The following is a 10,184-nucleotide window of genomic DNA, read 5'->3' on the forward strand; positions in this document are numbered from 1 at the left end:
ATGGCTGGCGAAGGCTGCAAGGCGCCTTCGACGACGAGCGGAGGACTAGACCGGCGCCAAAGGGCGGTGGCTCTAGGTCACCTGCTGTCATCATTACTGGGAGTAGCACTGACGCTCAGCGCCATCACCATCGGCCTGTCTGTGCTCCGTCATCAGAGAGGCTCCGAAGGAAGCGGCGTCTTTGGCATGGGACGCAGCTCGTGGAACACCTGCAACTCCAAGCTCTGCATGGCGCACTTCCGTCGCCTCAAGGACTCCCTGAACCGGAGCACGGCCCCGTGCGGCGACTTTTACCGCTTCGCGTGTGGCGCTTGGCATCCTCGCGCAGCCAAGTCAGAGACCGTCTTCCGAGACCTCCTGGCCGTGGCCCAGCAAGACGCCATCCGGTACCTGGAGGCCGTGAACGACGATTCAAACAAAATGGTGCTGCCAACCGGGAAAGTCCTTCTGCCCGATTCCCGTCCGGTACTGCGCATTAACCGAGCTGAGCGGGCGCACCAGGTCTGCCTGCACAGTGGTAGCAGTACCAAGGATGCCGCTTTGCTGACCGAGTTCCTTGCCGACCGGTCACTGTCCTGGCCTGAGCGCACTACGGCGCCCGCGCAGCCTCTGGACGTACTCCTGGACCTGGACATCAACTGGAACCTGGGCCTGTGGTTCTCGGTTCGTGTCTCACCCATACCGGGCTGCAACCAACGGCAGGTGCGCGTGGGGTCCGGCATCGTGTCCTACAATTGGAAGCGGGCTCTGGACACCATGGTAACGCGGGGAGTGTACAAAGCACGCGTGCGTCGCTTTCACGACGCCCTTCGTGCGAGAAGCTTCGCGGCCATGAGCGACAAGGAAATGAAGGAGCTGCGCCGTTATGAGTCAACGATCGTCGGTGCCCTGTGCGGCTCGGTGTCTGGTGGCCAGAACGAACTGGCCTTCCCGCTGAAGCAGATGCAGAATTTGGCCACTCCTCGCCTGGCCGCCGCCCAGTGGGACACTCTCCTCAACTGGCAGCTCAACAAAGCTCTCAGAGTGACCGAGGCTGACCGCGTCATCGCCACGAGCGTGAAGCTGCTGCAGGCAGTCGACTATCTGCTGAGTTCGCTTCCTGCTGAGGTGGTGCTACACCAGCTGGCATGGTCGCTGGTGCAGATGATCGGATGGATGGCCGACTCGGCACTTCCGGGTCGACCCACGGCGTACGAGATGGAAGATATGCGGAGCGCCGACTGTTTCTGGGTCACACACAGAGCGTTCGGAGTAACCCACCTCTCCGGCTACATAAACACTACCTACCCGCTTCACTGGCTCTCCTCAGTGGACGCCATTCTGATGACCATCACTCAGACGGCCATCAACTTCTTCCTGAAGACATCTTGGATCCACGCTGAGAGCCGAGCGGCCGCCGTCGACAAGCTGCGCCGCATGAACACCTCCCTCTGGCCTTGCGACTCCTATCTCAATGCATCGGAGGTGGCCGCCATATTGGAGAACTTCCCTGAGCCCAGAGAGGACGGTGCTGTGTTGCGGTACTGGCTGGACGCGTTGTCGGCTCGCCGAGCGCTCCTTGGCAGGCAGTGGGATGTGGCCGACGCCTTCTACCCTGGAGACTTGCAGCCGCCGCGGGCCCTGTTCCGCTACCACTATTACCGAAACGAGCTGGCTGTCTCGCTGCACGCGCTGCGCAGCCCGCTGTTCGTGGAGGGAGTGGGCCTCGCTGTGAACATGGGAGGCCTCGGAGCCCACTACGCCGTTGCCCTGGCCCGGGCGTTCGACCCACGAAGCGTCCTCCTGGACGGTCGCGGTTCCACCTCCGGTCTTTGGTGGGGAAAGTCCTCGTACCGGGACTACGAGCGGAGGACAGCGTGCCCAGCGACTGCCGCCAGTGGAGCCGAAGGAGGTGTGCAGGCCTTCGAGGGAGTCGCTGCCATCGAGATAGCGTACGGGGCCTTCAACGCGTCGCGCTCTATCGCCGACCAGGGTACGCGGACGCATCAGAGGCGGCGCATTTTCCTTGGCCTGTCAGAGGATCAGGCCTTCTTCGTCGCCTTCTGCGAAGCGTCCTGCGCGCGCGGGCCCAGCGAGCGACAACAGCTGTCCTGCACACTGCCGCTGAAGAACTTCCGCGAGTTCGCCACCGCATTTACGTGTCCCGTGGCCTCGCCCATGAATCCAGCGCTACGGTGCGGCTTCTTCGAGGCCAGTGACCAGCGGGCTGCCCGTAAAAATGGGGGTGAGAGTGAAGATGCCGGTAAAAGTGCGTCTACGAATGCGAGTGCGAATGTTGGTGCTGACGGCGCAGTGACGTCCTGGACGAGGCCACCGGCACGCCGGAGTGGCAGTGACGACCAGGATCCGTTGACACTGGCGTCGACGGGTCTCGCGGGGCATATGGTTCGACAGCCCAAAGTTTTATGAGAGAATTTTGTGGTGGCTGCTAGCTGCCATATTGTTTAAGCTGTCGTTACTCGAACGAATCGACGCAAGACGTTCGCTGCCAAAAACCATTTGGCTTGAAACAATAAAGTCTGCGCACTTGTGCGCGCAACTGTGCTTCTGTGTTCGTGCTCTTGAAGTAGTAGTAGTAAACACGTTAATTTGGGAAGAGAAAAGGCATAAGGGTGGGGGAGAGATATATTTGGAGTTTCAGTGGTCAACCTAGTCACCAGCATAAACTGTCTATGAACTCATTCTTTTTCTCAGTCAGGAGGGCTCCTATTGCTCTAAACAAGGGCTAGTTATCTTGTGTAGTAAAGGGCTTTTTTCATAGCCCCAGGCGACTTGGCACATCGTGGCGTAGCACCCACACCACACGCACTGTTTCATGTATCAAGAGTCTTGGTTTTAGGTTGAGAATACTGCCTGATGTTGCCAGGTAACAGTAGCTGGGGCCTATAATAATTAGGGTTATATTAAGCCATATACGTGTTTCGTACCATTTGAGGTCGCGTTTCACGGGAGGTTAAACGCATAAGGCGCCCGCGTGCTGCGCGATGTCAGTGCAGGTTAAAAGATCCCCAGGTCGTCTGAATCATTACCGAGACCTCCACTACGGCACCTCTCCCTTTCTTCCACTGCCTCCTTAATCCCTTCTCTTATGGCGCGGTTCGGGTGTCCACCGAGATGTGAGACAGTTACTGCGTCATTTCATTTCCTCAAAACCAATTTTCAATTTTGTTTTCCTTTCCTCAAACAGATTTTCAATTTTAGTTTCATTTTCGACTTGCCCCAGTACCTCAGTGGTTAGGGCGCTGGGCTAGTGAATCCAGGCCTCCCACTGGTGCCGACTCCAGACCCGAACTGCTCCTTACCTTATTCTCCTTCATTCCGGCTACCCCGATCAATTCATTATTTCTTGTAAGCTCTGCGGGAAACCGAGGGACTTCCTTCATGTCCTCCTCACATGTCGTACCTTCCCACACCATCCATGCCCAACCATGGCGGAGTCATACAGGGAGACTCTCCTGGCCAGCTCCGCTGTTGCTGACCAGCGCCGGATAATTACCGACACCCTGAAGCGGATAGCCCTCCAAGGGCTGTCCTTTTCCCTGTAAGGGCAGCCCCCTAAGGGCTGCCTCGTGCCATGTTAGGGGGCTTGCCCCCCTCTGTATTTGGCAATAATGTTTCCACCACCACCACTGATCCGGAGCTCCCGAGTTCGAACCCCACCGCGGCGGCCGCGTTTCGAAGGAGGCGTAACGCCAAGGCGCCCGTGTGCTGTGCGACGCCAGCGCACGTCTAAGATCCTTAGGTGGCCGAAACCATTCCGGAGCCCTCCACTACGGCACCTCTTCTCTCAGTCCCTCCTTCATCCCCTCCCCCACGGCGCGGCCCAGGACTCCGCCGAGATGTTAGACAGACACTGCACCATTTCCCTTCCCCAACAGCCAATTATTATTATTATTATTTACACCGGTCCCACCCACTTGGCCCCACCGCGGGCTGCCGACGCGCACGGGAATTGCCCGGATGGCAGAGCTTCCTGGCCCACCGGAGGGGCGCTGCTGACTGGACTCTGCCGTTAGCACCATGACGTCTGGATAAATCTAACCAACAGCCAGCTCTTAACGGACATACGCAGACGTGCGACACGGAGGAGAGCTAGTGTTTCAAAATGTCACTGGAAAGGGCTCGCCAACTTTCCCGCGCGGTTGTAGGTTGTATGTCCTCTTCTGATGTGTATTATATGGCTGAGATGTTAATGAGAACAGGATGTAGCCACTGAGCGAGCTTACTTTCCTCTAAAGTTGTTTCAGGGCCCTTTACATTTTTAACATGGGGGACCAAAAGCATGGGAGCTGTGTATTACTTAGCAAAATTTTATATTATATCATTTCAGGGTTAGTTAGGTTTTCTGATCTTTCTGTTCTGTGATGTTAATTTATTTAGCTTGGCAAGTGATTCCTCAAAGCGAAACCTAATTACAGTATTGCTCCAATAGCCACTGCAATTGGTGACCACAGGGCGCTGCCTGGCACAGATCACGTGGTCGCAGCGGTGACGTCTCCGGCGGTCGTGGAGAACGCGCCGGTGGGCCGTATGATGTAACGCTCCGTGTACGGCCACGGCACGCAGTATTCTGGCGGCTGCAGGTCGATCGCGCTGGTAGGCGGGCACTCGAACGCCGTTGTGAAGTCACGCATGTGACGCAGCAGCGTGTTGAGCCTGTGGGTGTGTGCATGCGCGTTCTACAGCTCCGCGAATGCTCCGTGTTAGAAGCTACCCTAAATACCTAGCTTACAAATTCACAGCTCCACAAATGTTCCTCTTCCTCAGAAAGAAGATAGCGGAACTTTCCCCGGTGTTCTTAGTAGTGTTTGGATATTCGCTCTGTGTGTTACGGCGTGTACCGGTGAATTTTGCTTTAGCAAGGGGACTGAGTGAGCACGGACGTAACTATCGCAGGCCAATTGAGGCACCAGCTTCGAATGACGCCACTTGTCTCCAGCCAATGAGAATCATTCGGTCCGGTGACGTCCGTTATTCTAGCCAATGGGAGAATTTTATGACAGATGCCACATTTATTATCTGATACAGTGCCAAGTAGGCATGGGGTTTAATAAAACGCAAGAAATGGCTGAGGAAAATGCTTAGTGCACACTTAAAACTCGTTGTTTGCTATTCGTGCCTGACGTGGTTCGGAGGCAATAGACCGAAGTCGATGAGCTTGCGGTTGGCGTTGGGCGAAAGCACTTCACACATGTACTCTCCGAAGGAGTAAACAAATATGGCTGGTGGTTTAGCATTCCTACGCACGACATATTCTGCGAAAGCAGGCTAGGTCACCCGAATTTTGGTGTTGGGCAAAACCCTTTTTTGGAGTGTCTCAGATACTTTTCGAACGTGGGTCACTTCATTTTTGAATTTCCAGGGGTGGGCCAAGCCAATTTTGGCATTGTCCCAGGTCGGTTCCGAAAGTGGACAAATAATAATAATAATTTGTTTTTGGGGAAGGAACTGGCGCAGTATCTGTCTCATATATCGTTGGACACCTGATCCGCGCCGTATGGGAAGTGATGAGGGAGGGAGTGAAAGAAGAAAGGAAGAAAGGGGTGCCGTAGTGGAGGGCTCCGGAATAATTTCGACCACCTGGGGATCTTTAACGTGCACTGACATCGCACAGCACACGGGCGCCTTAGCGTTTCGCCTCCATCGAAACGCGGCCACCACGGTCGGGTTCCAACCCGGCTCAGTAGCCGAGCGTTCTAACCACTGAGCCAACGCGGCGGATTCAGATGGAACACCGATGGATATCGCGTTCTGCGAAACCCGGTCCCAAAATCATCAAGAAAACCGTGCTGTGGTTCACCAACACGCTTTGCATAAAAGAACAAATGTATGGCCACGGTCGGTTGATTATCAACACATCGTATGACATATCAATGCAGCAAATGTGAGCGTACCACGTGAAGAACAGGAAAGAAAGAAGCGGAACCGGCACGAGATGCAAGCGCTTCGTTCCGCAGCACGAGGGACGCCACGCGCACACGAGCAGATCACACGTGCGATTCGAAGCCCCGAGGAGCCATGAAAGGACAGCTGGCTGTTCCATGTCGTCAGGAGTGGTGGGCACAAAGAATGTGGTCTCGAATGGCTGGCGAAGGCTGCAAGGCGCCTTCGACGACGAGCGGAGGACTAGACCGGCGCCAAAGGGCGGTGGCACTAGGTCACCTGCTGTCATCATTACTGGGAGTAGCACTGACGCTCAGCGCCATCACCATCGGCCTGTCTGTGCTCCGTCATCAGAGAGGCTCCGAAGGAAGCGGCGTCTTTCGCATGGGACGCAACTCGTGGAACACCTGCAACTCCAAGCTCTGCATGGCGCACTTCCGTCGCCTCAAGGACTCCCTGAACCGGAGCACGGCCCCGTGCGGCGACTTTTACCGCTTCGCGTGTGGCGCTTGGCATCCTCGCGCAGCCAAGTCAGAGACCGTCTTCCGAGACCTCCTGGCCGTGGCCCAGCAAGACGCCATCCGGTACCTGGAGTCCGTGAACGACGCCTCAAACAAAATGGTGCTGCCAACCGGGAAAGTCCTTTTGCCCGATTCCCGTCCGGTACTGCGCATTAACCGAGCTGAGCGGGCGCACCAGGTCTGCCTGCACAGTGGTAGCAGTACCAAGGATGCCGCTTTGCTGACCGAGTTCCTTGCCGACCGGTCACTGTCCTGGCCTGAGCGCACTACGGCGCCCGCGCAGCCTCTGGGCGTACTCCTGGACCTGGACATCAACTGGAACCTGGGCCTGTGGTTCTCGGTTCGTGTCTCACCCATACCAGGCTGCAACCAACGGCAGGTGCGCGTGGGGTCCGGCATCGTGTCCTACGATTGGAAGCGGGCTCTGGACACCATGGTAACGCGGGGAGTGTACAAAGCACGCGTGCGTCGCTTTCACGACGCCCTTCGTGCGAGAAGCTTCGCGGCCATGAGCGACAAGGAAATGAAGGAGCTGCGCCGTTATGAGTCAACGATCGTCGGTGCCCTGTGCGGCTCGGTGTCTGGTGGCCAGAACGAACTGGCCTTCCCGCTGAAGCAGATGCAGAATTTGGCCACTCCTCGCCTGGCCGCCACCCAGTGGGACACTCTCCTCAACTGGCAGCTCAACAAAGCTCTCAGAGTGACCGAGGCTGACCGCGTCATCGCCACGAGCGTGAAGCTGCTGCAGGCAGTCGACTATCTGCTGAGTTCGCTTCCTGCTGAGGTGGTGCTACACCAGCTGGCATGGTCGCTGGTGCAGATGATCGGATGGATGGCCGACTCGGCACTTCCGGGTCGACCCACGGCGTACGAGATGGAAGATATGCGGAGCGCCGACTGTTTCTGGGTCACACACAGAGCGTTCGGAGTAACCCACCTCTCCGGCTACATAAACACTACCTACCCGCTTCACTGGCTCTCCTCAGTGGACGCCATTCTGATGACCATCACTCAGACGGCCATCAACTTCTTCCTGAAGACATCTTGGATCCACGCTGAGAGCCGAGCGGCCGCCGTCGACAAGCTGCGCCGCATGAACACCTCCCTCTGGCCTTCCGACTCCTACCTCAATGCATCGGAGGTGGCCGCCATATTGGAGAACTTCCCTGAGCCCAGAGAGGACGGTGCTGTGTTGCGGTACTGGCTGGACGCGTTGTCGGCTCGCCGAGCGCTCCTTGGCAGGCAGTGGGATGTGGCCGACGCCTTCTACCCTGGAGACTTGCAGCCGCCGCGGGCCCTGTTCCGCTACCACTATTACCGAAACGAGCTGGCTGTCTCGCTGCACGCGCTGCGCAGCCCGCTGTTCGTGGAGGGAGTGGGCCTCGCTGTGAACATGGGAGGCCTCGGAGCCCACTACGCCGTTGCCCTGGCCCGGGCGTTCGACCCACGAGGCGTCCTCCTGGACGGTCGCGGTTCCACCTCCGGTCTTTGGTGGGGAAAGTCCTCGTACCGGGACTACGAGCGGAGGACAGCGTGCCCAGCGACTGCCGCCAGTGGAGCCGAAGGAGGTGTGCAGGCCTTCGAGGGAGTCGCTGCCATCGAGATAGCGTACGGGGCCTTCAACGCGTCGCGCTCTATCGCCGACCAGGGTACGCGGACGCATCAGAGGCGGCGCATTTTCTTTGGCCTGTCAGAGGATCAGGCCTTCTTCGTCGCCTTCTGCGAAGCGTCCTGCGCGCGCGGGCCCAGCGAGCGACAACAGCTGTCCTGCACACTGCCGCTGAAGAACTTCCGCGAGTTCGCCACCGCATTTACGTGTCCCGTGGCCTCGCCCATGAATCCAGCGCTACGGTGCGGCTTCTTCGAGGCCAGTGACCAGCGGGCTGCCCGTAAAAATGGGGGTGAGAGTGAAGATGCCGGTAAAAGTGCGTCTACGAATGCGAGTGCGAATGTTGGTGCTGACGGCGCAGTGACGTCCTGGACGAGGCCACCGGCACGCCGGAGTGGCAGTGACGACCAGGATCCGTTGACACTGGCGACGACGGGTCTCGCGGGGCATATGGTTCGACAGCCCCCAGTTTTATGAGAGAATTTTGTGGTGGCTGCTAGCTGCCATATTGTTTAAGCTGTCGTTACTCGAACGAATCGACGCAAGACGTTCGCTGCCAAAAACCATTTGGCTTGAAACAATAAAGTCTGCGCACTTGTGCGCGCAACTGTGCTTCTGTGTTCGTGCTCTTGAAGTAGTAGTAGTAAACACGTTAATTTGGGAAGAGAAAAGGCATAAGGGTGGGGGAGAGATATATTTGGAGTTTCAGTGGTCAACCTAGTCACCAGCACAAACTGTCTATGAACTCATTCTTTTTCTCAGTCAGGAGGGCTCCTATTGCTCTAAACAAGGGCTAGTTATCTTGTGTAGTAAAGGGCTTTTTCATAGCCCCAGGCGACTTGGCACATCGTGGCGTAGCACCCACACCACACGCACTGTTTCATGTATCAAGAGTCTTGGTTTTAGGTTGAGAATACTGCCTAATGTTGCCAGGTAACAGTAGCTGGGGCCTATAATAATTAGGGTTATATTAAGCCATATACGTGTTTCGTACCATTTGAGGTCGCGTTTCAGGGGAGGTTAAACGCATAAGGCGCCCGCGTGCTGCGCGATGTCAGTGCAGGTTAAAAGATCCCCAGGTCGTCTGAATCATTACCGAGACCTCCACTACGGCACCTCTCCCTTTCTTCCACTGCCTCCTTAATCCCTTCTCTTATGGCGCGGTTCGGGTGTCCACCGAGATGTGAGACAGTTACTGCGTCATTTCATTTCCTCAAAACCAATTTTCAATTTTGTTTTCCTTTCCTCAAACAGATTTTCAATTTTAGTTTCATTTTCGACTTGCCCCAGTACCTCAGTGGTTAGGGCGCTGGGCTAGTGAATCCAGGCCTCCCACTGGTGCCGACTCCAGACCCGAACTGCTCCTTACCTTATTCTCCTTCATGCCGGCTACCCCGATCAATTCATTATATCTTGTAAGCTCTGCGGGAAACCGAGGGACTTCCTTCATGTCCTCCTCATATGTCGTACCTTCCCACACCATCCATGCCCAACCATGGCGGAGTCATACAGGGAGACTCTCCTGGCCAGCTCCGCTGCTGCTGACCAGCGCCGGATAATTACCGACACCCTGAAGCGGATAGCCCTCCAAGGGCTGTCCTTTTCCCTGTAAGGGCAGCCCCCTAAGGGCTGCCTCGTGCCATGTTAGGGGGCTTGCCCCCCTCTGTATTTGGCAATAATGTTTCCACCACCACCACTGATCCGGAGCTCCCGAGTTCGAACCCCACCGCGGCGGCCGCGTTTCGAAGGAGGCGTAACGCCAAGGCGCCCGTGTGCTGTGCGACGCCAGCGCACGTCTAAGATCCTTAGGTGGCCGAAACCATTCCGGAGCCCTCCACTACGGCACCTCTTCTCTCAGTCCCTCCTTCATCCCCTCCCCCACGGCGCGGCCCAGGACTCCGCCGAGATGTTAGACAGACACTGCACCATTTCCCTTCCCCAACAGCCAATTATTATTATTATTATTTACACCGGTCCCACCCACTTGGCCCCACCGCGGGCTGCCAACGCGCGCGGGAATTGCCCGGATGGCAGAGCTTCCTGGCCCACCAGAGGGACGCTGCTGACTGGACTCTGCCGTTAGCACCATGACGTCTGGATAAATCTAACCAACAGCCAGCTCTTAACGGACATACGCAGACGTGCGACACGGAGGAGAGCTAGTGTTTCAA

General features: G+C 56.8%; 2 protein-coding genes across 2 annotated transcripts; both read left to right on the plus strand.

The window, feature by feature from the left end:
* On the plus strand, positions 1-2,409 carry LOC144119266 (endothelin-converting enzyme 2-like). Its single transcript, XM_077651939.1, has one exon. It carries the CDS (start codon positions 1-3, stop codon positions 2,407-2,409), a length of 2,409 nt encoding a protein of 802 aa, XP_077508065.1.
* A 3,672-nt stretch (positions 2,410-6,081) lies between these two features.
* Positions 6,082-8,490, plus strand: LOC144119278 (endothelin-converting enzyme 2-like). The gene has a single exon (XM_077651946.1). The coding sequence runs from the start codon at positions 6,082-6,084 to the stop codon at positions 8,488-8,490; it is 2,409 nt and encodes an 802-aa protein (XP_077508072.1).
* Positions 8,491-10,184: the final 1,694 nt, after the last annotated feature.

This window comes from Amblyomma americanum, chromosome 1, assembly GCF_052857255.1.
Source record: "Amblyomma americanum isolate KBUSLIRL-KWMA chromosome 1, ASM5285725v1, whole genome shotgun sequence".
Lineage (NCBI taxonomy): Eukaryota > Metazoa > Arthropoda > Arachnida > Ixodida > Ixodidae > Amblyomma > Amblyomma americanum.

Coding starts and splice junctions, on each gene's coding strand:
- LOC144119266 (XM_077651939.1), top strand. CDS start 1: ATGGCTGGCGAAGGCTGCAAGGCGCCTTCGACGACGAGCGGAGGACTA.
- LOC144119278 (XM_077651946.1), top strand. CDS start 6,082: ATGGCTGGCGAAGGCTGCAAGGCGCCTTCGACGACGAGCGGAGGACTA.